General features: G+C 31.9%; 1 protein-coding gene and 1 long non-coding RNA gene across 5 annotated transcripts; one reads left to right on the forward strand and one right to left on the reverse strand.

Moving 5' to 3' along the window:
• Positions 1–17,776: 17,776 nt before the first annotated feature.
• Positions 17,777–19,412, reverse strand: LOC140038241 (uncharacterized). Its single transcript, XR_011842053.1, has 2 exons — positions 19,274–19,412; positions 17,777–19,108 (listed from the first exon to the last, which is right to left on the reverse strand). It is a non-coding gene; the product is annotated as an uncharacterized lncRNA (long non-coding RNA).
• Positions 19,042–24,183, forward strand: LOC113736663 (uncharacterized). Of its 4 annotated transcripts, none has more exons than XM_072083318.1 (5): positions 19,510–19,708; positions 19,817–19,887; positions 21,731–21,825; positions 21,909–22,134; positions 22,199–22,742. In XM_072083318.1, the coding sequence occupies exons 1-5, from the start codon at positions 19,680–19,682 to the stop codon at positions 22,645–22,647; spliced, it is 870 nt and encodes a 289-aa protein (XP_071939419.1). In that variant the 5' UTR covers positions 19,510–19,679; the 3' UTR covers positions 22,648–22,742. The 4 variants fall into 4 exon arrangements, with proteins under 4 accessions (XP_071939418.1, XP_071939419.1, XP_027119531.2 ...); XM_027263730.2 differs by having other exon boundaries at positions 19,518–19,708; positions 21,292–21,825; XM_072083317.1 differs by lacking the exons at positions 21,731–21,825; positions 21,909–22,134; positions 22,199–22,742 and adding exons at positions 22,895–23,248; positions 23,342–24,183 and having other exon boundaries at positions 19,042–19,708.
• Positions 24,184–26,317: the final 2,134 nt, after the last annotated feature.

The raw sequence follows: 26,317 nt of genomic DNA on the forward strand, positions 1-26,317 counted from the left end.
TTCAAGGTTCCTTTTAAGTATCTAAAATTTTTTTTCACAGCAATTAAGTGAGATTCCTTTGGAAAAGATTGGAAACGAGCACACAAGCAAACAGCAAACATAATATTAGGTCTACTTGTGGTTAAATAAAATAAACTACCAATCGTGCCTCTATACTTCTTCTCATCAATTTTTATACCTTCTTCATCCTTGTCAAGTTTGGTAGATGTGTACATAGGTGTTCCAACTTGCTTTGAATCATCCATTCCAAAACTTTTGAGAAGTTTCTTTGTATATTTAGCTTGATTAATGAATGTGCCTTCTCGATTTTGAACCACTTGGAGCCCAATGAAGAAATTCAACTCTCCCATCATGCTCATTTCAAACTCATTTTGCATAATAGTGAAAAAAATCCTTGCACAAACACTCATTAGTAGCACTAAAGATAATATCATCCACATATATTTGCACAATTAGAAAATCATTTTGAACTTTATTTAGTGAAAAGAGTGATATCCACAATACCTCTTTTAAAACCATTCTTAACTAAAAAACCACTTAAACGTTTATGCCATACTCTTGGAGTTTGTTTTAATCCATACAAAGCTTTTGAGAGTTTGAACATATGATTTGGATATATCTCGTTTTTAAAATCGGGAGATTGGTCAACATATATTTCTTGATCAATAAAATCATTTAAAAAAGTACTTTTAACATCCATTTGAAATAATTTGAAATCTTTGAAACATGCAAATGCCAAAAACCTTCTAATTGATTCTAGTCTAGCTACGAGAGCAAATGTTTCATCAAAATCTATTTTTTTTCTTGAGCATACCCCTTAGCAACAAGTCTAACCTTAGTTCTCATAACATCACATTTGTCATTCATTTTATCTCTAAAATTTCATTTTGTGCCAATGATAGGATGATTTTGAGACCTTTCAACTAATGTTCAAATCTTGTTCCTTTCAAATTGATTTAGTTCCTCTTCCATAGCTAAAATTCAGTGTTCATCTTTCAAGGCATCAACAACATTTTTAGGTTCAAAATGCGAGACCAAGACAAAATTATCCATCAATTGCTTAGCGGAGGTACGAGTTCTAACCTTTTCGGATGGATCACCAATGATAAGCTCCTTCGGATGGTTTTGAACAAGTTTCCAAACTCTTGGAAGATCTCTAGGTGTACCAACATCCTTGTCATTTTCTTCCAATACTTGGTTCTCTTGAGGATCATCTTCTTTCGAATTATCTTCTAGTAGAGCATTGTCTTGATCATGAATTGTGAGCTTCTTAAGTCCTTCTTGAATACCTACATCATCATCCTCATAACAACTCTTGCAGATATCATCTTAGATTCATCAAATGTAACATCTATTACTTCTTCAATAACAAGGGTTCTTCTATTATAGACTCTAAATTCTCTTTTATTTTCACAATAACCCAAGAAAATACCTTCATCAAATTTTTTATCAAATTTTTCAAGATGTTCCTTGATATTCAAAATAAAATATTTGCAACCAAAAACTTTAAAATATCTAACAATTGACTTTTTATCAAAAATTAACTCATAAGAGATTTTGGTCATAATTGGTTTCAAAAGAACTCTATGCATTGCAGAACAAGCCGTATTTACGGTTTCGGCCCAAAAATATTTTGGCAAGTTGCATTCACTTAACATGGTTCTTGCGGTTTCTTGAAGAGTTGTATTTTTTCTTTTAACAACACTATTTTGTTGAGGAGTTCTTGCAATTGAAAATTCATGTGTAATTTCATTGTGATCACAAAATTTTAAAAAATCACAAAATTTAAATTTTGTGCCATTGTCATTTCTAATTTTAATGATTTTCAACCCAATCAGATTTTCAACTTTTGCAAATAGGGAAACAAAATTTTTGAAAATATCATCCTTATGAGCAAGAAACATCACCCAAGTGTATCTAGAATAATCATCAACAATAACTAAATAATATCTTTTACCAACCAAGCTAGTAATTTATGTTGGACCAAACAAATCAAGATATAAAAGTTCCAAAGATTTTGAAGTAGAAACGCATTTCTTGGGTTTAAAAGAAACTTTGGCTTGTTTTTCAAATTGACAAGCATCACAAATTTTGTCTTTTTCAAACTTAATTTTTGACAAATTTCTAACAAGTTCCTTTTTGGAAATTTCTTTTAACAAACTCATGTTGAAATGACAAAATTTTCTATGCCACAACCAAGGGTTTTCATTTGAAACTTTAAGGCATTTAAAGTTAGAGAAATCAATATTTTCAAGAATAATCACATAGATGTCATTTATTCTTTTTTCTTTGAAAATAATATTAAATTTTGTGTCAAAAATAAAACATTCATGCTTTTTAAATAACACAAACAGATTTATATCACACAATTGACTAACACTTAACAAATTATAACTCAAATTATCAATTAGAAGAACGTTGTGAACAAAAATTTGATCATTCTTACCAACATCACCTATTCCAACTGTTTTGGCTTTATTATCATTTCCAAATATCACTTTTTCACTTGATTTTGGTTTGAATTTGATGAATTGTGATGGATTACCGCTCATGTGCCTTGGACATCCACTATCTATAAACCATTTTGATTCCTTAACAATATTCACCAAATTCACCTACACAAAAATTCACAAGATAATATTTGGTATTCTTGAGAGTTAGCATTATGTCTAACTATTCACATGCATTTCATGTCATTTCTTATATTCTTTCTTACATAACAATTACTCTTCATGTGATCAATTTGGCAACAAAAACTACACATAGTCAGCGAATTATTTGCATGGACAGGTTTAACAAATCTCACTTGCCTTCTCTTATGAATGGTAAATTCGTTTGCACTAGAATTCAACCTTTTCTCATGAATGCCAAAGTGAGGTTTTGATTCATTCCTTTGAAAATAATTTTGTTTTTTTGTGTTGAAGAAACTCATTTAGACAATCCATTCTTCTTTTCAAGTCAAGTTGTTCTTTTTTGAACAAATTACAAAGTTTTATTTTTCTATCAAGCTCAAAAAGTAAAACAGTCTCATTCTTTTTGAAGTAGTCATTTTCAACTTTCAACTTTTTGTTTTGTTGAAAAAGATTTACATTATCTTGAAACAAAAAACTAATTTTCTGTTTTAGTTCCTTATTTGTAGCATAAAATTCTTTCAAGTTATCATGCAATCTCTCAATGAAAGATTCAATATCATCATCAGATTCATCATCACTATCAGGTTGAGAGTTGCAAGTAGTTACCTCATCATCACCAATGGCTATGAAAGCCATTTGAATAGATTTTTTTTCCTCTTTAACATCACCATCTGAGTTGCAATCATTCCACGTGATTTAAAAGTTGTTGAATTTTGGTTTTCGTTCAACTTTTCTTTCCTTCTTCTTCTTTATTGGGCACTCACTCATGTAGTGCCCAAGTTGGCCGCATTTAAAGCATTTGTCAGCTTGCTTTTTATTGGACTCTTGCTTTACTTTGTTTTTTTGCATTGTTGAACTGATTTGGAAATATATTGTTAGGTCCTCCTTTTTTGAATCTCCTTTTATTGAGGATTCTTTTGAAATTTCTTGTGAAGAGAGTAAAATTATTGTCATCAACTTCCATATCTTCTCTATCCAAAAAAGCCGAGTCATCTTCATCTTGAGATACTTTTAGAGCAATACTCCTTCTCACTTTTGTATCCTTTTCCTCTTGCACCTTAGTCTTAAGATTCATCTCATACGAGGTTAGAGAATTAATAAGAGATTTAATAGGCATAGAATTCAAATCTTTAGCCTCTTAAATGGCAGTCACCTTACTCTTCCAATTCTTGGATAGGGCATTTAAGATTTTTCTGTTTTTCTCACCTTGGGAGTATTCCTTTTCCAACACCTCTAAATCCTTAATGAGGTCATTGAATCTACAATGCATCTTGTCAATATTTTCATGAGGTTCCATCTTAAATGATTCATACTTGGTAACTAGGATAGATTTCTTTTGTTGTCTCATATTTTCACTCCCTTCATGGATTTCTCTCAATTTATCCCAAATCTTTTTAGCAGATCTACAACTTTTGACCCTAATAGACTAATTTGAATCTAAAGCATTATACAACACATTCATAAACTTGGCATTCAAAGTGAGGTTGGTTCTATCATCACCAATCAATTCATTTTTTATTTTTGGTCTTAGTCTATGAGTGACTTCATCTATTATAGAGGTATCATATGGATTTTCATTAACAATAAACTACAAATCAATATCAATAGATTGTAAGAAAATAATCATTATTTCCTTCCAACTCACATAATTGAATCCATTAAATATTGGGGGTCTAGTGACAGATTATCCTTCAAAAAATATGGCATTGTTGGTTGTCATTTTACTCCAAAGCCTTTTGAACTTAATCTCTAAGAGACCAAACTCTGATACCAATTGTAAGGATCGAAAACAACCTAAGAGGGGGGTGAATTAGGTAAATTAAAAACTAATCAGATTATGAGACACTTTTTGGCTCAATATAAAATTTACCCTCTTTTCTAGATGACCATTCAATGGAACAGTTAATAAGAAAGCAAGATTGCTTTTGAGTAGAAGAGATGAACAGTTTATATTTGCAAGATAGTAAGTAGTGGGGAAAAAATAGTAAACCAAATTTCAAGCTCCTCTTGAGCTTGAATATTACTTTATAGAGCAAGTTTTTTCAAGTTGATCAAATATAACCAATCTTTGTGTACAATGGAAGGATCACTTCCTCCTTGCCCCATGCCACACTTGGTCAAGTTATGAAGTTTTACTATCACTCGGATAACCCTCACAAATCTACACTATTGAAGTATTTTGCTCACACAAGAAAAGCTTATACAAAATTTATACAACTAAGAATACAAATCTTCTTTGAAGAGTATTTTCTCACTAAAACTACTCTTGATCTTTCGTATTCTCAATGTGCAAAAGTTCTTTGAAAGTTGTTGGCTATGCACTATTTATATAAGACCAAAAAGTATCCCATCAATGCTTCCAACGGATAGAAGGCAGTTGAAGAGTCAACTAGCCGTTGAGAGTATCGGACGTCCGGTACAATCGATTTTTGCATTTGACAGCCGGCAGTAAGCTTGAGAAAATTTCTTTAATTCTTTCGGACGTCCGGTGTTTCTGATGTTTGCATCCGAAAGCAGATGATAAATATGAGAAATCTTCTTCAGTTCTTTTGGACGTCCGGTACCTCCAATGCTTTGCGTCCAAAGTGCCGCAATGTTTATCGGACGTCTGATGCTCTAATGTTATGCATCCGATCGAAGTCAGTGAGTTAGAGAGAATGTCTTAATTCCTTCGGACGTCCAGTGGTGGAGTTCTTCATGTGGCCGAAGTTACGCAATGATTATCGGATGTCCGGTCTAATCTTCACAAGCGTCCGACAGCTTTCAGCACCCTTTGTCTCTTTCAATTGCACTTAATCTTTGAACCTGATTTGCCTCATAACTGAAAAGATCTTTGAAGAGATATTAGTAATATTCATTTGTTTTGTAAACATCAAAAGTTAGAAACTAAGATTAACACTAATTTCTTTGCACTTTATCCCTTACTTTTGTTTAATATTTTCAATAGTCAATATTTTAAGATATCAATTTCAATTATAAAAACAAAGATTTTGAGATATCAATTGCGTAATTTCTTTGCACTTTTTCTCTTGATTTATTTAATGGTTTCCTCGGGGTATTTCATTGTGGGAAGGTCGATAATCCTTGTCTTGAGAAAACCATCAAACATGCCTTGCAAGTCAGAGTCAAGGAAGGGGTATTCCCTTTCTTGCGTCTCTCTTAAATCTTGAGAGGAATCTTTCTTCTCAATAATTTTTTGGTATACCTTTATTGCAATCTTCATGGGTGCTGAGTTTGTTGCTGTAGACTTCTTATTGTTAGATTTTGGAAGAAGATTGTCCCCTTTCTTATTCTCTTCCCTCTCATTGTTTGATTGAGATACTTGAACACAAGAAAGTTGAACAAGTGGGCTATTACTCACACTGGCAGAAAATTACTACAAGAAAACAGGTTAATTATGAAGCCAGAATTGTGCCACAAAAAGTCAAAAAAAAATCACAAAAACCTTTTAGTGGCACAAAAGCGACAGAATTCAATTTGTGTCACAAAAGTAGTAGTTACAAAAGAAAATGGTGCAATTTGTGGATGTGCCACATGTATTTGCATTGCTTTTTGTGATACTAGTTTAAGGGTTGCCACTCTACTTGTAGCACAAAAAATGCACTGAAAATATCAACAATGTTATGCGACATAAACTTGTGCCGCAAAAAAGTCACTAATATAAAGGTCAGAAATCAATTTTTTAAATATCATAATATTTATCCTGCTCAAATACACTAAAATTGAATATCAGAACAAATTAAAGTTCCACAGTACACTAGAATAAAGTATCATACACCGCTTCAGTCAAATTCTACAAACTTTATCATATGTCATCATTTTGAAAAAAAAAATAGAATGAACTTCTTAGAGTAGTATAGTTCACTCCAATAACAAGATGTTTCATACATCCTAAGAAGTGCTTGTTTTGAAAAGTACAACTTTATTATACATCTCTCAAAAGTATCTTGATATGTCAAAATCCTGAAATAACACAAGAAATATGGTCATAACCATTTTTGAATACTAGAGTTTAGAAAGCTCAGCCGTCAATTCACTTCCAAATTTGGGAAAGTAACCCATATCCACAACCCAATAAAACTACATTCAATAAAATTTCGAGGTGGGAAGAGGAGAATTTAAGAAGAAGAATGAGCAAACTTCAAGATAAAAGGTGTGCTCCACCCTCTACTAAAGAAATACAATCTGAGGACCACACCAATAGATTTTAGATGGTTTTAACTGTGAATTCAGTCAAAGAGTTAGGACCACCAACATCGTGAAAAAACATGCGCATAAGAAAGTGGTGTAAAAAAGTGTATTCCTTACTAATTCACTTGGAGCAAAACAAAGCACACACAAACTTCACAGACTCTTTAACAATTTGAATGCTTAATTAATGGCTTTGTCAGATCTAAACCCAAGTTATATGATTAAGGCTTTGCAAGTCATTATCCAAAAATTGCAAGTCATTAAGCCTTAAACAAGGATGTTAGCATTTACTTTTTGTGCTTCACGTCAGATATTAACAAAATTCAAGTTTAAAAAAAATTAAGCATCAAGGGCTTGAGTATGAGAAAGGAAAGAGCTTGAAGTGGAAAAAGGTCATACGGTGATTTTGCAATTTTTTCCCTATGAAATCTAACCTCTTGTCCTTTTTTGTTGATTTCTTTCACACCCTTTTTGAAGAAAATCAAGGCACCACGAGGTCCCCTGAGTGAGTTGTGTGTTGTGGTGGTCACAATGTCTACATAATCAAATGGAATGAAAAAAAACTCCAACTACAACTAATCCACTAATGTGTGCCATATTTGCCAACATTATAGCTTTTTTTTGTCACAAACCTATCAAATTCAAGAAAAGATGAGTTTCCAAGGTTTTTTTTAGCAACACATCATCCTACCATAAGACACTCTAAAACAAAGTCAAGAAGTTCCCTCCTATTAAAAGAACCTTTGCTATTCTACCTTGTGCATACATGCATAATCATAGCGATAGGCATAAGCACTAGTACCAGAAACTATCAATTTTGGTTTGAACAGCGCTTTTTTCTAGTTGCATTTCAGAGACCAATAGTCAATTTAAACTTGCATTATACAGCTTATCCTCTATGATATTATATTAGAAAACATCTCAATTTAGCCATCTTAAACTGAACTAGAGATATATTGGCATGCTGGCTACATTCTAATGCAACCAAATGCATTGCAATGTATATGCACAACTTTTTGTACTTATTACTTGAATGAGGAAGAACTAAGAAGCAGTGATGAAAAGAAGTTAATTGATGTGAAACAAACTAATTTGAAAGAAAAATATGATTGCTAAAGAATTTTCACCAAGAGAGACAGTAAAACTACTATATGTAGAGCTTGCTTTCAATAGCTTTTGAATATTAAAGAATAGTTTCTTGAATTGAAAATAGAAAGTGAACAGTTAAAAGTTAAAAGTTATTTCTAAATCAATAACAATGCATAAAGGATATAATTTACCAATCACCTGGTGATTTCAACTTCAACAAGATATGCAAGAAGTTTCTTTGTCTCAATCTACAAGTGAAGGAGAATGCAAACAACCTTTGAAACAAAAAATCTAAGTGTACATCTAGCAGTACCATTGATTGGCAAATTTAATTATTTGGGATAGCTATGCAGAATCATCATATTCTGGGTAGAGAAGGAACTGCAGCACAATTTTTAGGTACTATTTACCATTAGGTGTAAAAGTTGAATTGATATTAAAAAAATTGGGCAAAAAAGATGCTTCGGGAAAGGTGGTAAGGATTCAAATAACGCAAATGGTCAAGGTGACAGCTAAGAATAAATGCTATCAACATAAACTTTTTGACCCATTATGCCATGCAAAATTAACATGATAGAGAAGGCATTAGAGAAGACATACTAAAATTCTCAGAGAAGGCTTAGTTGCCATTATAAAATTTGAGTTGGTTTCAAAAATGGGAAGATATGATGTGTGGTAAGGCGAGCAGTTGGTTCACTTAACATATTTGAAATTCTCAAAGAAGGCTTAGTTACCTTAATATGAAATTCTCAATTGAGTACTAAATTAATATCAAAGGGCAATAGTTTTGGTATGAGGCGTTTGGTTCAAGTTTAGGAATCAGAAATGTAATCGGTATCATTTCTTAAAAAAAATTAGTATGGGTTTTAATCCAAGGTATCATTACAATAATAGTTGTTTGATAAATATTTATAAGGAATAGGTGTTGCATTAAAAACAAATATTTTATCATATCTTTAATTTCTTTTTCCTTTTTTCTCTTCTTCTTCCAATCTGTTTCTTCTACAGCTACCCCATGGCAATGCGGCACTTCATTAACAATCAATAGCAAAATCTATTGGAATTTCAAGATCATTACATCTTGTCTCTAAACACCAAAAAGGAAAGAAAAAATAACCAACCACGTTGGTTGTAGTGGACCAAAGGGAGAAGAAAATTTTGAATCCACTTACTCCATCACTTTACATATGCCATCCCTGACAATTACAGCCCTAGAAAAAAAAAACAAAGGAATACTATTCATCAAGAAACCCAAAAAAAAAAAAGAGTTTGTAATTCAAGAGTCAATTGGGATGAAATTTTTGGTTAACATAGAAACGTCTCCCATGGTCTTTTAATGCCTTGTAGGCTATAGAGGGTACAAAGCAGTAAAGAAGAAAAAGAGTTAGTAGATCATGAGAAGTGGAGTTGGGATAAGAATGGCCTACTTGTGGAGGTGGAATGATGGGGCTGCTATGGAGGATTGGAGGAGAGAGAGAGAGAGAGCGTGAAGAAAGAGAAAAAATGATACAGATGGGTAGCCACTATGAAGAATGGTATGAGAGAGAAAAGATGGAAGAGAAAAGCTGATCGAGAGGGGCTGCCATGGAGGTTAGGCAGCAGAGGTTGTGCGAGGCTAAGACTTCCGAAAGAGTGACGATTGAGAAGGAAGACATGTTTTCTTTTCTTTTCTATGTTTCTTTTTGAAGTTTGTTGAGTCAAATTTAGGAATCCGCTAAAAAAAATTCAGGAATCCTCCGACACCCTCCAATTTGTTCAAGATTGAGAACTCCCAAATTTTAATGATTCATTCAAAAATTTTGAATCCAATACTGCTAACCCAAACAACTAGTATTGGATTATTTGAATTTCTGATTTCTATCCCCTCTTATCAAACGCCACCTAAAAGTAGCAAATGGTATGTAACACAATTATGCATATGTATCAAAATACCTTAATAGTCTAAAGTTTGACTAGACTAAAAGAAAAGAACAACAAAAGTATTCAAAGATTTAATTAGCACATATGCATCCTAAAGATTACTGAAAAGTTAGAGTAAATTAGCATAATCCTTTCAAATTAAGACCATCTTATTCACGTTTAATGGTTTAATCACCTATAATCAGTATTAAAACATCATTAGCATGCTTTTTAAGAGATTTCTTAGTGATTAAATTGATAAAACTCCCTGATATACAAATAGAGCTAGCTTGACCAAAAAATTCAAAAAGACCAAGCCATTTAAACAAAAACCAACCTTTATATTGAAGAATAATGCATTACCTCAAATTTCATCCATCTAACATACAACAGTATTGTTTGTGGTAAATTGTCTCACATTCTAGAATTTTGTCACATTTCAAGACATTTTGATGTTTCTAAGAGGCAAAACAACAATAACTTGCACATTCAATCATCAGCAAGACCTTAAGTTCTTATTGACTAACTTCAAATATTATCTCAAGTCTAATATTAACCACAAAAATTATATGTAATGGCATAACCAAATTAGAACAAAGACATCGTATGCCAATGAATTTATTTATTTTATTATGCTTAATCTATCAACATCCCAACCATTTGGAGAGTCCAAGGATATAACTTTTGATACAAATTATGTTGCACTTAATACATTGGTAAATGGCTTGTGCTTACATATTTCTAGTCACATAAGCATGTTCAAAAAACCAAGTTTTTCTATTTACCACTTGAATAACAACAAACTTAGAAGCCGAATATAAAACAAACTAATATCAAAGCATAAGATAATTTCTAAAGAACTTGTTACTAAAATCGACAGTAAAACTACTATTTCCAAAACTTACATTCAAGACCTTTTCGATATTAAAGAAAAGTTTCCTTAACTAGCAAAAGTAAAGTTAATAGTTAGAGTTAAATCTAAATAGTAGAGATGAATAAATATTTAAGCTTATCAATAGCCTAATGATTCAAAAAAGAGCTTGGATACATAAGTTGGCACTATATGGCTTTTGGTAAGGAAAGGTAAGTGTGGCAAGCCAATAAGTACTTTAAAGGGTTGAAACGTCACAAGTTTGTCATTCTTCAGGAATAACCAATTTTAAACATGAGTACTTGATCTAGATCTTGGACATCATATTCAACATATTAGTAATCACAACAATGTTATAATTATTAATGGAGCATACAATCTTTGATAGAAAATTAAGATAAAAAACTTGGTAACTTGGCTGGATTCGAGAAGTAGGATAGTGACCTTCAAATGACTATAAGATTTGCGCAGATTATTACTTGAGATACTCTCATGTTGTCTTGGTTTACCCTGACTAATGCCAAACCTGTAACATATAAAGTGGCCAAAAAAATCAAAATGAATCTCAATGACCTGTAGACTTAGTTATTCGCACGAAGATGCATAAAAAATAGCAATCTCCTGCATGACAACTCCAATCACAAAAAAAGAGTGATATTTTTAAACATTATCTATCCTCTTCCCTTTTAGATGTCTCATAGTCATACTGGTAAATAAAGTTTTTAATTTGACAAAAGCATTCCATGCAAAGAAAAAGAACCAATGAATCACTAATTATACCTATTCTAGAAGGTAGAGGATTTATTCAAAATTATCCACCTTTGCAAGATGTAATTTTTATAACATACTAAATTTTTTAGCCCTTATTCAAATACAAAACCTTTCTTTAGAAAAAAGTACATTAAAAGAGTAGTATAAAGAAAGATAGATAAAATATACAAAAAACAAGTACAAAAAAAACTAATAAAAATAAGTCAACTTATTTAATGAAAAGATTCAACAAAGCAAACAATATTTTCGTTTGAAACCTAGAAGAATAGCCAAAATCACATATGTATGCATTTTAGTGCAATGCAATCCAAACTTAGAATTAGAGCTCTTTAATTCCAACTTAGCTCCTATTGAATTGCAAATTAAACAAAAAAATCAGTAAAATTCACATTAAAAAAATATAAGAATGCAAACTTAAAAACACTTATAGTCGTTCTTTGTCTATACATTTAAAATTTGCATAAAACCAAAAGTAGTTGAGAAAAATAGAGAGAAACTTTGAGGCTTTAGTACTTTGCATCTAAGGAAGAGTCAGACAGAGACTCAAAGAACATATGCTAGCGATTTCTCTCACAACCACAGCTAGCAATGAACAAAATAACCTGGAGAATTAAGTAATGCTCAGTAGATCTTCAATCACTTCACTTTCTACAATATGACCTAAATGGGCAAGGAAATTAATAATGAATTTCTTGAAAATTATGCAAAAATTGATCAAAATGGAGAAAAAATAAGGAGAGATTGACTAAGCTATAGTTAGGTATCAATCTCACCATTTTTTCCGTCAAGTTTGATAGAAAGTTTAAAACTTGGAGATAGAAAGAATAAGAGAATGACAAAGATTGAGAAGAAATTGGCTGAATTGTCGAATCAATTATATAGAGAGAAAAATGGAGGGTTTTGTGCTTAGGGGAAATAGCAAAGTTAATAGAGAGCAAAAAGTGCAAACTTTTGGAAACCCAATTCTACTTTTGGAAACATAGCATTAGACACGCAACGACCCCATTTCATGTTATAAAGTTGCTTAATTATGCTTTTGTGCAACAATTGTGCTATTAAAACTTCAATTTGTCATGAACCATGTTGCACAATTTGAGAAGTGCCATATATTTGTGGCACTTTCTTGTTGTGCCTCATTGAAAGTGTCGCAAAAAGCCTATCTTGTTGTAAATGCTCAATTCCATGTCATGAGTTGGAGTATCTAATTCTTCAAAAGTGCTTAGGTGGATATCTTGTAAGATGTAGATCAAACTCTAGTGCAGCATCATGTTCTCCCTACACCTTGAAATCCATATGACATTTTTTAGAGGGCGATATCTTTTGGGTTGAGAAGTTAGACAATCAGAGCATTTTGATCCTTGATATGCTTCATCATTGACTCCATCATTTTTATGATGTTTGCCACTTTTTCTTCCAAACTTCAAGTGGTTCTCATCATGGCTAAAAGTCTATATGCCATAAAGTTAATCAACTTCTAGGGTTTAATGTGCACTTGAACTATTTATGTTATAATAAATGATATCTTTATCGTATTGATAACTTATATATTTATATAAATATGATAAATCTCTGAGAGTAAACCTAATCGATGAAATCATAAGAGTTATGATAGTGAGGCTTATTCGATTATAAACAAGGTTTATTCTTAAATATCTCTAGTCAGAGTATTAACAAGAAAGGACATTCTTAATTTGGTTAGATTAACATCTACCATGCTGCTTCCATTAGGGAAATAGTAAACCTCGCCTACTATGGTGTGTGAGGCACCTAAACTAGTATATGGGTGTTTGATAGTATGACCAAGTTCACTAGATTGATCTGTATAGAGATTTCTTTTGTGCCAAAAGAATTAATCTCTAAATGATGTTTTTATGGAAGTTATCCTTAGATTTAAGGTTATCATGGTACCTTGAGTATAGATAGTTGTATTTTATTTGTTATATGATTGCTTTCGTAAAAGGAAATGCTCACATCATTAGCATATGGGTATATACTTGAAGTACAGAAAGGTAATGAATAATCTTTAAAGATTTTCTATCTCTTATGAAAGAGGAATTATCTCATTAATGGCCACTTGTAGAAATATAGCTCAAGAAATCTTAATAATAAGTGAATGAGTATTAGAATAGTGCTTCTAAATACTTATTCTTTTGGAGTTGTATTTTGGTATAAGAAAAGAACATTAATCACATAATGGAATTGGCATGACTCATTCCATAATTAATGTGAGATAAGTGTGGTAAAGGGATATTAATTACATAGTAAATGTTCATTAAAAGGTGAAGTCATTCACTTGATTTTTCTCATTATTTGGGTGGTCATGGTGCATTGCTAGATGCCAATCTTGATCTATAAGAATGAGTTGTGTAATTAGTTGAAACAATGATAAATTAAAAGAGTTTTAATTTATCTAGTTCTTGTTAATTAAGAACTATGACTCATTCTTATTATCAACGTATTTGAGATCCTAATGGGTCATACACATTAAAAATTCCTTTAGCTGGATTAAATGAATTTCAAGTAAGGACTTGAAAGATAAGTTTTATAACTTATAGTTTAATTTGTGAGACAAATTAAACATGAGAGACCAATGTTGCAATTATGGTTGAATCTTCCACTACAAGGAGTTGTATTAGGGTAAGGAAACCAATTCTTTAGGAAACTAGTTTCAAGTTTTCATTAGAATTGGGTCAACCTCTTTTTCTATATATACCCTTTTAAACTTTTGTTGGTAAGACAATTGACATACAATATTTGGTGAGACTTTTTGTTAATCTTAGTCCCTAACTTTTGATGTTTACAAAATAAATGAAAGATACTAATATCTCTTCAAGAAATTCTTTCAGCAATGAAGTAAATCAGATTCAAAGATCAAGTGCAATTGAAAGAGAAAAAGGTTGCTGGAAGCTGTCGGACGCTCGTGAAGACAAGATCGGACGTCCGACAATCGTTGCTTAACTTCGGACGCATGAAGAACTCCACCACCGGACGTCCGAAGGAATTAAGACATTCCATCTAACTCACTGACCTCGATCGGACGCAAAGCATTAGAGCACTGGACGTCCGATAAACGATGAGTTACTTCGGACGCAAAGCATTGGACGGACCGGACGTCCGAAAGAACTGAAGAAGATTTCTCATATTTATCATCTGCTTTTGGATGCAAGCATCAGAGACACCAGACGTCCGAAAGAATTAAAGAAGTTTCCACAAGCTCACTGCCTGCTGTCGGATGCAAGTATCGAATGTACCGGACGTCCGATACTCCCAACGGCTAGTTAACTGTTCAGCTGCCTTCTATCTGTTGGAAGCATTAATGGGACACTTTTTGGTCTCATATAAATAGTGCATGGCCAACTACTTTCAAAGGACTTTTGCACATTGAGAATGCGAAAGATCAAGAGTAGTTTTAATGTGAAAATACTCTTCAAAGAAGATTTGTACTCTTAGTTGTGTAAACTTCATATAAGTTTTTCTTGTGTGAGAAAAATACTTCAATAGTGTAGCCTTGTGAGGATTATCCGAATAATAGTAAAACTTCCTAACTTGACAAAGAGGAAGTGATCCTTTCTTTGTACACAAAGATTGGTTGTATTTGATCAACTTGAAGAAGCTATTCTTTCTTTATTGTTTTCTATCTTGTGAACATTAATTGTTTATCTCTTCTACTCACAAGCAATATTGCTTTCTTATAATTTGTTCCATTGAGTGGTCATCTAGAAAACATGGTAAATTTCATATTGAGCCAAAAAGTGTCTCATAACTTGATTAGTTTTTAAATTACCTAATTCATCCTCCGTCTTAGGTTGTCTTCAATCCTTATACTTTTGCTAAAAAATTTGAAAGAAAATATGTCATATTTTTGGCTAGGAAGAAAAGGAAAATATCGGTCCTTTTTCCACTCTCTCTCTTGCCAAAACCCTAATTTTGAATTAGGCTAAGTTTTTCTCCACCATCTTTTGTGTGTGATTGTCTAAGAATTACCTAGCACTAAATCTAACAAAAGCTAATTCGGCCTTGGAGGTTTTGGCTAAAGGGTTCGTGTGAATCACAGTTATAGGTCGAATGTTTGAGTGACTACATGGATCTCTTGCCTTCATCTGCACCACACGCTTCTATTGTTCATGTGTTTTTCGCTGATTGAGATAATATACTTGAACACCCTTTTAGTTGCATCTGTTTTATCAAGGCAAAAGGTCTTCTAAAGAATCAAAATTTTTAATTTTTCGCTGCTTTCATATCTATGATTCCTTACAATAGAATCAGAGACAACCTTGATAACAACATGTGACTTTTTTATTTAGTTATTATATATGTTTTAAATTAGATTTAATTATATGTGATTTAAGAGTTATTTAAAAATTACTACTTTGATAAAAAATTAAAATTTTACAAAAGTTTCAAATTTTTAAAAAATTTTCATCAGATAATTCTTGTGAAAAAAGAAGTTTTTCATTGAATTGGTTTCAACATAAAATATAAGATTTTTATGTTGTCTAAATTTTCAGAAAAAATTGGACAAATTTCATGGTTGGAAATTTGATGAAAAATTTGATTTTTCATTGGATCAAATTTTCGGTTTCATGAAATTGTCAATTCAACAATTATGGTTAACAATGAGATAATTAATCGAGTTGAAATTTTTTTTTAAATAATGATTATGGCTTTTATGGATTGATATATGGAAATTTTTCGTAAGAAGAATATGTGTTTATGTGTTTTTCAATAAACAAAATTTTTTGGCATAATTTTTGTTAAAAATTTAGCCATGATTTTGATCCAAAATTTTTGTCAATAGATGATGAAAAGTGTTATTTAGAAAACAAACAATTTTTGAAAATTTGATGACAAAAGGAACTAAAGTAAATTTGGAAACCAACAAGGATTTCTTAAAAAATAGGATTTCCTAAGGAATAAAGGTTTATAATTTTATTATGGTAAGTTTGGTTCTTCTAAATAATTTGGAAACTATAAATATATTTTATTATGGGTAAAATGTGGATTTTCTGATTATTAGAATTACTAAAAGTTCCATTGTTTTATTCTAAAATTTAAAATAAAAATAAAAATGAGGCTCTTAGACAGTTTGTCGATTGTCGATAACGGTCGTTATATGTTGGTAAAGCTGTCGCGCCTCATTTTTTGAAAAATAATATAATATGTTAGAAAAAATGAATTTTTGATTAATTTTGAGAGAATTGAAAAAATGAGTTTTTGAAAAATAAAAGAAAAAAGAGGGCCTAAAATGGGACATGTAAAGTGCTACAGTTTTGGTCCAAAATATTAATCTAAAAAGGGTTTTTTAAAGAAAAAATGGAAGTCACCACTTGGTATGAGTTTAGGTGTACCAAATCACCCAAAAATATATTTTAAATAAAAGCAAATAAATAAATAAATAAAACCCTTATTAGATGACTCCAGATCTTTGAAAATAAGAGAAATGAGTTCGGGAGTCACGTTTGAAAATTTTGATAAATTCAAACCTAAGGCACTCTTTCAACCTAACCAACGTTAGTTGTGAGATTTAGTCAAAAATTTTCCTAATCTAATCTATAAACTTATCACATTAGGATGTTTCTACATGGATGTAAATCTAGACCTAAAGAATATCAAGAGGGTCGAAATATCTCTTCAAAGTTTAGTTGGTGCAAATCACATTAATTATGACGCCCAAAATAATTCTTAGAAGAGGTCACGAATATGTAAAAAATGAGACTCGAAGAAAAGAAGAATTATGATATGTAAATATACATGACCTAAAAGAGAAAAATACAACATAACGGGTATGAGGGACTAAGATTCGTGACTTAATTTTCCTTTTTATAGAGGGAATGAAAGCATGCTAAGGTTAAGAAGCTACACTCATTTATTTTTCATATTTAAAAGGTGACTCTCCTAACCTAATTAAGCAAATGGCCTAGCCTACTTCTAATTTTCTAAATGAAATGCAAATCTAAATGTTATATTTCGCGCAAATAAGGATAAGGGAGATAATATATAAAGGAAATATCATGCAAAATGAGAAAAGATCCTAAAAATGAAAAACATGTATGAAATGCGATGAATGTTACACAAAGAATGTGAATCTAGCACGAGAACGGTCTAAAGGGTCTAGTGTTGGACTAACCCATGTCTATAAGTCCTCTCTAGCGTTAGATTAGTAAAAATTGGGAGGAGAGGGCACAACTAGCGTTGGACTAGTATGGTGACGTCATGCATTTATTATAACTAAATAAATTATATAAAACATAATTAAAATAAGTAAACATATAAAACACATAGAGCATATAGCACGTATGCATCATATCTAAATGCAAAACCCTAAAAAAAGTGAATAAACACATAAACACACAAACATAAAAACACACATAAAGACCTAACTATTACATTTGGGACCCTAACTACAATTTAAGGGGGAATTTAAACAATAATAACTTAACTATTACATTCATCTAACTAATTATATTTTTGGTAAAATTAAAACCTATCTATTACATAGCTTAGCTAAATATATGTCTTGAATATCTATCTATTACAACTTGGCATTTATGTGCCTCTCAAATAATCATCAAAATTAAATATAATAAATGAAACTTAAAATGAATAAAATGGGTAATTAAAGGAAAAAGCATTCAAAACATGCAATTATATATAAAAAGCACATATAAGCACATAAGAGAATTTAAAATAATAAAAGAAAGTACCTCCCTTGAAATAGTGGTTAAATGAGGTGAAATTTGCCCTATTTATACTTTAAAAATCAACAAAATGGTTAAGACACCAATTTAATTAACAAATAAATTATAAATTAAAGCATTTAAATGAAGTATAATTAATAATTAAAGAAGATAAATAACTTATATTTAAGAAATCGAAACTATCAGAAACCCAACTGCAAAAATTAAGAAAGTTTTTGGGATCAAATTATAATTATTACAAAAATTGAGGTCAAAATAAAAAAAATAAAGTTTAGGGACCAAATTGCAATTAAATTAGGAACCTAATTGAGAGAAATCTAAAGTTTTTAGATCCACAGTGAAAATACTTGGAAGATTGGGGATTGAAATGTAATTTCGTTACCAAATTTCTTAAGAAAAACGGGCCGATGGGCCATTTTTCCTTTTCCTTCGGCCAAAAGCTATTTAGCTCGACGAAAAGCCCTAAAAAAAAGGGTGGGCGAGCCTGCCCTTTTAAGCCAAGCAAAACCCAATCAAAAGGTTGGGTTTTAACCTCCATAATCCAATGCCAAAACCCAAAAAAATAAAACAAAGACCCAACTAAAATTATTCTCAACCCAAGAACCTAACCCAACAAGATATTAACTTACCTAAAAAAGATTATTAAACCCTAATTACACCTTAAAACCTAGAAATAATCTACCCAAAAATCCACTTAAAACATGCAAAAGAAGATTAAAGCTTAAAAGAGGCAAAAATTGATTTATTTTTTTAGATTTTGGGCCACAGTTCAATTAGGCAGAAATTGAGAGGTTAAGTCACAATTTTTAAAAAATCCATACAGCCTGGGTCGAAGCTCTATGCAACTCTTCCTTGCTGTTCCAGGAGATTTTAGGAAATGTACAAGAATGATCGCAACAAACCCCACATCAACTTTCAAATAGACAGTTTATACATCCCAAATGAGATTTCCACATCTATACGAAATATTCAAACAAAATTATGTGAGATAAATCTAACCCAAATAATGCAACAGGAAAGAGAAACAACAAATGAAAAGAAAATAAGCATGTGCAGCAAATTTTTGACGCCTTTGGTACGAATCTAAGCATAGGTGACAAGAAAGGGATGAACTAGGTTACCTGATGATGTTGGTGAACACAAATCAATGCGAGAAATTTCAAGGGAAATGCTCCAAAATGCTGGAACTGAGGGAACAAATTTCCGCTACGGAAAGTTCAAGTACTGGTGAGCGGATGACTTGGGGCCTTGATTCGAGAGGCTTGCAAGCATTTTTTTCAAGGGGTTTTCTAAATGAAAGTTGTGCCTTTTCAAGTGTAGATAGCACAAAAATGAAGAATTCACCTAAACGACTTAAGTTAAGGCTTCCTTTGGATGGAGAGAAAAGGACAGAAAAGAAAGTGACCAGAGAGAAAGCCGTACCATTTCCTTCATTTGGGAGTTTTACCATGGACAGAAAAGAAGGGAAATGAACGGATAGGACCCCTTCCAATTGGTGAAAATTTTTCCGCCCAAAAGTGGGAAGAAATGGACGGAAACTTGTTAGGCGGCAAAAGGTATTTTTAATATGACATTTTTGTCCCTTAAAAGCTGATACAAAAATTTATTATTCCCAATATATCCTAAAGGTCATTTGTAAAACCACCGATTCATCTTTTTCTCAGTTCTTACTTTCAATACTTCCAACTGGATTCACTTGGCTTTCTTCCGTTCAACACCTACAATTCAATAACAGGTATTTCTTTGACTCAATCTCTTCTTTCTTTCTTTCTTTGCTCAATCTTCTTTAGAAAATTATGGAAAAAGCATTTTTTTGTGTAGATTGTTATTGTTTATATTCTAAATTTTTTTGTTCACTTTCTGTATAAAATTCTTGTCTGCGGGAAATCTTGATCTTTATATTATTAATTTGTGATTATATCTTGCATGGTTATGGTACATGTAAGTTTCGGTGGTGATACATGAATATGAAATTTAAATGCATACATTATGTTTGTTTATTTGCCTGTGTAAGCTTCAAAGTGTAAAATGATCAACACAGAGTCCATAAACAATATGTTAGCCTCTTTTATTGTAATAATGCATGTTTCTTTGAAATGATTACAAAGATAGTAATACTAGAAGTATTGTTTTGAATGGAGGCTGATGTTCAAAAACAAAATTAGAGATCTCCTTATTCATCATCCCCAAGAGGTTTCATGCTTGTCCCTGCTCAAGTTACGATCCTGGGTATATAATAAGCCTTAAATTGCCTTGAAAACAGTCCAAAGTAAGGATTGGTAATAGTAAAGTTTAAAACTGCCGAAGCTTCTGCAAGTCTGGCCATGTAAACTTTGTCTTTAGGTAGGTACAAAAATTCGGAATTCAATTATCTCAAACCCACAGAGTTCGACAAACTTGACACATTCTTTAAATTTTCATACCTTGCTCTGTTATTACAAATAAATTAATCAAGTATACAATATAGTAGATAAAAAAAAAACTTTGAATCCTACATTGTTAATAGATACTCACGGTGCAAAAAAAAAGTTTCACAAGAATTGAGTGCTATAATGGTCATACAAATTATGTACGTGCAAAATCCCAAGGGAACATTACACCTTCAAAGGCACCACATTGCTTTTCTTGATATTGGTTCTTGACATGCAGCCAAACCAAGCCGTACCGAGACCCCAACTCTCTGTAGCCTGCCCAAACATAGAGACACAATGCACAAACATCTCTCTCTCTCTCTCTCTCTCTCTCTCTCTCTCTCTATGCAATGTATGAACTGAACCTAGGACTGACCATCATTTATATTGCCTGATCAACTTCATTTAGAGTAAGAAGAATTTTTCAATAAAGTTTGAATAGACAAAATAGTATTTATGTTTCAATACCTTCATTTAAAAACATCTTTTATGTATTAGGATGTTACATTATTCTTATTATTTACTATAGATTATGTCAACACTTTAAAAACATTACTATTAAAGAACTCCTTCTTCTATTGATATTTAGAATTTTAGCATTGTACTTGATATTTAGAGTTTTAGCATTGTACTTGATAATGATGCCATAACCTTTGTAAATAAATAAAATCTATTTTTTAATTATCTATTCATTCGTAAATTTAGTATCCTATTACAAATCTTTTTAGATGGATAAGGAACAAAATGAAGTCGATGGAGAATTTGACATTCAACAAAGGAAGCGACAATTGGTTGCTACTGAAATTGTTTGTCATGTAATAAAGATGATACTTGCTCGAAAACTAAGTCATGCAAGTTATGTTGATCGACCCATTGGATATCGGTCTGCACAATGTCATTTAGTACGAGAGGAATTATTGATGCAACTTAGTACAAATGGATATTTGAGTAAGGTTATCCGTATGGGGCCAGAAACTTTTAGGCACTTATGTGACTTATTGCAAACACATGGTGGTCTACAACCTACTCAAAGAGCCACGGTGCAAGAGCAAGTTGTTAAATTTCTCCATATATTAACAATTCCCTCAAAAAATATCACAATGTCATACTTTTATCGTCGTTCCGGAGAAACTGTTAGTCGTCATTTTCATAGAGTTTTACGAGCAGTTATAGCATTGGAGGATCAATTTCTTCACCAGCCTACGGGAGAACAAGTTCCTCCGGAAATACTTAATAGTGCAAGATTTTATCCATATTTTAAGGTGATATCAATTTTTCGACACCTTGTTTTAAAAATTGTAAATTCATATAGAAATTATATTTTAACATAGTGTATAACTATCAGGATTGTGTGGGTGCAATTGATGGAACCCATGTTCGCGTTAAAGTGTCCAGCGTTGATGCGGCAAAATATCGTGGTAGAAAAGAGCATCCAACACAAAATGTGCTAGCTGCATGTTCTTTGAATATGAAATTCACATATGTTCTACCCGGTTGGGAGGGAACTGCATCGGATTCGAGGATCATAAAAAATGCGCTCACTAGAGAAGATAAATTAATCATTCCTAATGGTAATACTTAGTTAATTATTCTTAGTGCATTTAATTAAGTAGTAACTATTTGATATTTGTATAGGTAAATATTATCTTGTTGATGCTGGATTCATGTTGAGAAGGGGACTTCTTACACCTTATAGAAATGTAAGGTATCACTTGAAGGAATACTCAAGTCAACAACCGCAAAACTTTCGAGAACTATTCAATTTGCGACATTCATCATTGCGTAATGCAATTGAGAGAGCATTTGGTGTCTTGAAAAAAAGGTTTCCAATCATTGGAGATACTCAACCAACTTATAGTGTTGAAATACAATCACAAATTGTGCTTGTTTGTTGTATATTACATGATTTTCTCATGGAGTTTGATCCTGACTTGGAGTACATTAATGAAGTGGATGAGGAATTGGCACGTCAATCTCCATCGGAGGAAGAAAGTGGCGATATATCTGCTGAAAAAGATCATGCTCAAGGAGAGAGTTTAAGGAATGAAATAGCAATGCAAATGTGGAATGATTATATACTATGATAACTTGACTTGATGCTAATTTCTTTTGTTTAAGTGGTCATGTGATCCTTCTTTTGTTAACTTGTACTCTTATATTAGTAGTGTGAGTTTATAAATGCAAATTGCCACATGAATCTTCTTTTGTCTAATATGATTTTGTATGTTTTTGGATCTATAGAACCATGTATTCATAATAGAATTAATATAAAACTGTTATTTTGCACGTACATAAATTCTGTTCTTGTTATGTTTTCTTCTACAAATATAGTTTGTGTACTTGAAAAGCATGAAGAAAGATCCAAGCATTATGAAGGAAAACATGAAATGGACTCTAGCAATGGATGAAGTCGTCATTCAGGCCCTTTTGGATCAGCATTATAAAGGATTTCGTGTGGACGGAACTTTTACACCAACTGCATACAATAATATTATCAATGAGTTGAAGAAGAAACTTGGAATAGAATTTACCAAAAGCCATTTGAAGAATCGATTGAAGACACTCAAGGAACACTTCAAGGAGTCCTATGATTTCTTTAGAAATGGAAAATTGAGTGGTTTTTCTTGGAATCCATTCACAAAAACTTGGTGCGCTGAACCTGAAGTTTGGGAACAACTTCTACAGGTATATGCTAGCTTGACAGTTTTACTTTCTTTATTGCTTTTTATTTTATCATTGAAATGATGCTTGTTTTTCAAATTTCTTTCATGTTCTTAGGAAAAACCTGAAGCTATAAGGTGGAAGACTAAAGTTATCAACCATTATGACAGCTTAGAAGAACTTTTTGCTAAAGATAGGGCAACAGGACAGGGTGCTGAAACAGCGAAAGAGAAACGTATGCGTTGGATGAATGAACCAAATGGAGTGCAGTTTGAAAGTATTATTGAGATTGACGACATGCTATGTCAAAATGAGATCAGTCTAGAGAACTTCAATAATTCAAGTAAGGAGTTGGATGCACAACGATCAAAGGCATGTAACAACAAACAATCTCAAGGTACAACAGCAACACAAGGTAAGAAAAGAAAAGTCACATGTGATGAAGAATTTGAAAGTTTGAAGGGTGCACTTCACAATGTTGCTGATGCACTAAGAGAAGGTAATACTATTCTTGAAAAATCTAGGCCACGGGTATATTCAGAGAAAGAGATTTATGATGAACTTGTTAATATTGGAGTTGAGACAGACCTGATTGATGATTATTATGTGTTCCTTTGTCAAAACACCGAGAAAGTAAGAAGCTTCTTTGGGTGCCCATCGGAAAGGCGTAGGAATATTTTGAACAAATTGATGAATGGATTTTAGCCACTTTTGTCTACATGAGCATGTTATCAGATGTTCGAAATACTTTTGAAGATATAAGCTAGTTTTGGAAATTGGAGATGATTCCAATTACTCACTAGACATTTCATGTTTTGAAAATATGTAGATCATTGGGTGTATTTTTGTTTAGAAATTGATAGAATTATTTTGTATCAGGAGTAAATGCTCATGTGAATTTCGGAAATATGAATGCTACAAGAAATCTAGTTGAATTCCATGTAAACCTGGTTTATGTATATTTTGAGTACACTTGGTTGCATGGCATTTTATTGACTTGGGTTGCATTCCACGTATATCTTGTTTATGTATTTTATGGTACCAGCTCAACTCCAGAGTAAACACACTTAGTAATATTGTCTTTCAACCAATAAACACACTTATTGGTTCTTGCTAACAACCAAAGTGTCTTTCTTTTTTGAGAAAAATATTTTATCTATGTTTATATGTTTGGGATGTAATATTGTATTTCAACCAATAAACATACTTATTGGTTCTTGCTAACAACCAAAGTCTCTTTCTTTTTTTAGAAAAATATTTTATCTATGTTTATATGTTTGGGATGTGGTTACTCTGGAGTTGAGCCAAAGTCCCCAGGCTATTGCAAACGTATTGGCTATTTGAGAGTCCCAAGTTGAGCCAAAGTTCCCAGGCTATTGCAAACGTATTGGCTATTTGAGAGTCCCAAGTTCTTATTTGATATTTGACTCTCAAATACGTTTATTGGAATGATTTTTCTTTAAAAAAAAAAAAATCAAATGATGAAAACTTTCAATATTAAATGCCAAACGTCATGCTTGTCAGTGCATTAACCATCAACAAATAAAATTTTATAAACATTAGGATGGATCAAGTGGTGAAGAAGTGAAGATTGAGATAATCGAATAATTACTGGTAAACTTGAGGCGATTTACATGCATGCAAGAGAATCGAAATCCAGCAAGAAATTTGTTGTATTATTCACCTTGTGGGAATGCATATGCAATTGTTTTAGAAATTTGTCTTGTCCAAATATTCTATTTATGGGAACAAAAAAGCTAATTTTTGGACTTTGATTTACAAATAGAAAGGGCAAATATGTAAAGTTGTGTTCTCATAAAATCCTTTCTTTTCATATCTCTCCAACTCTCAAATAAGAGAAAGAGATTTCTTTTCTTTTCTTTCATTAAACTCCCAAACGAAATATGCATCTTTTCCCTTCTCTTCCTTTCTTTCCTAAGCTATCTTTTCTTTTCTTTTCTCTTCCTTCATAAACTCCCAAACTAAGCCTAAGATTGGATTTCGCTCATGAAGGAGACAGGATGATCAATCTTGACTCAGAATTTTTCTGCTATTTTTTCCTTCCTTTCTCTCTATGTTTTCTTTGTTTTTTCCCCTTTTCTTTGTTTTCCGCCGCCTCCTCTTTGTTTCTTTTCCTCTAAGACTGCATTTAAAACCTTTTATATGGAACAAACCTCCTAAAACCCTCATGTCAATAGTGGATATAAAGCTAATTTTTTGTGGCAAAATTTGATCCTCTAGATCCATTTTTACAGCTGCTTTTCATGATAAAAATTCAGTGATGAGGTGTCCCGTACTATTTAAGCATGGGAAGCAAGAAAATCCTAGGCAAAAATGGGTTTTGATCGCTCAAATTCTAGCTCATAATATTCTAGTTGGTTTCTGTACTTGCTGGTGAAGAAAAAAACGCATGTGTGCCATGTGAAGCACTTTTTTTTTTTTTTTTTACAAAATCTGATTTTGATTGATTTTTCTTCTTCTTTTCTTTTCAGCTTTTTCCTACAAAACCAAGCAAACAAAAAATGATTTAGTTTAAATAACTTTTTCATTTCATTTTTTTCTTTCTTTTTTCTTTTCTTTTCTTTTTTTCTAAAAGATGACAATAATAATAATAAAATAAAATAAAAATGAATAAATTAACAAAATTTTTGGTGTCTACAACTTGCCTTTTTTGTCTGAATTTTACAGAAATTCAAAACAAATGTAGATACCAAATTACCTATCTGTCTGCAGCAATTGCAATTGAATCAAAACAAATAAAGTGAATTCTAGATAAAGTCAAAATTAATAAGCACTTAAATCGATTAGTGGGGTCTAACTCCACTCCAAAAAACTAGTAAAATTTAACAGATTGAAAAATCAAAACTTAAGAAATGAAAGATTGGTGGAATAACATCCAAACCCAATAAAATAACGATTGCTGCAATAAAATTCAAACCCAACAAAATAAAGGTTAGTGGGATAAAATACAAATCCAACAAAACAAAGGTTGGTGGGATAAAACTCAAACTCAACAAAATAATGATTTGTGGAATAAAATCCAAACTCAACAAAATAAAAGTTTGTGAGATAAAATTCAAACCCAACAAAATA

The sequence above is a fragment of the Coffea arabica genome, chromosome 3e (assembly GCF_036785885.1).
Source record: "Coffea arabica cultivar ET-39 chromosome 3e, Coffea Arabica ET-39 HiFi, whole genome shotgun sequence".
Lineage (NCBI taxonomy): Eukaryota > Viridiplantae > Streptophyta > Magnoliopsida > Gentianales > Rubiaceae > Coffea > Coffea arabica.

What these genes read in the sequence shown, in the direction of transcription:
- LOC113736663 (XM_027263730.2), top strand. Translation starts at nt 21,292, where the DNA reads ATGGATAAGGAACAAAATGAAGTCGATGGAGAATTTGACATTCAACAA. An exon ending in GATTTTATCCATATTTTAAG is followed by an intron (nt 21,826 to 21,908) that starts GTGATATCAATT and finishes TATAACTATCAG; the next exon opens with GATTGTGTGGGTGCAATTGA. An exon ending in TAAATTAATCATTCCTAATG is followed by an intron (nt 22,135 to 22,198) that starts GTAATACTTAGT and finishes ATATTTGTATAG; the next exon opens with GTAAATATTATCTTGTTGAT.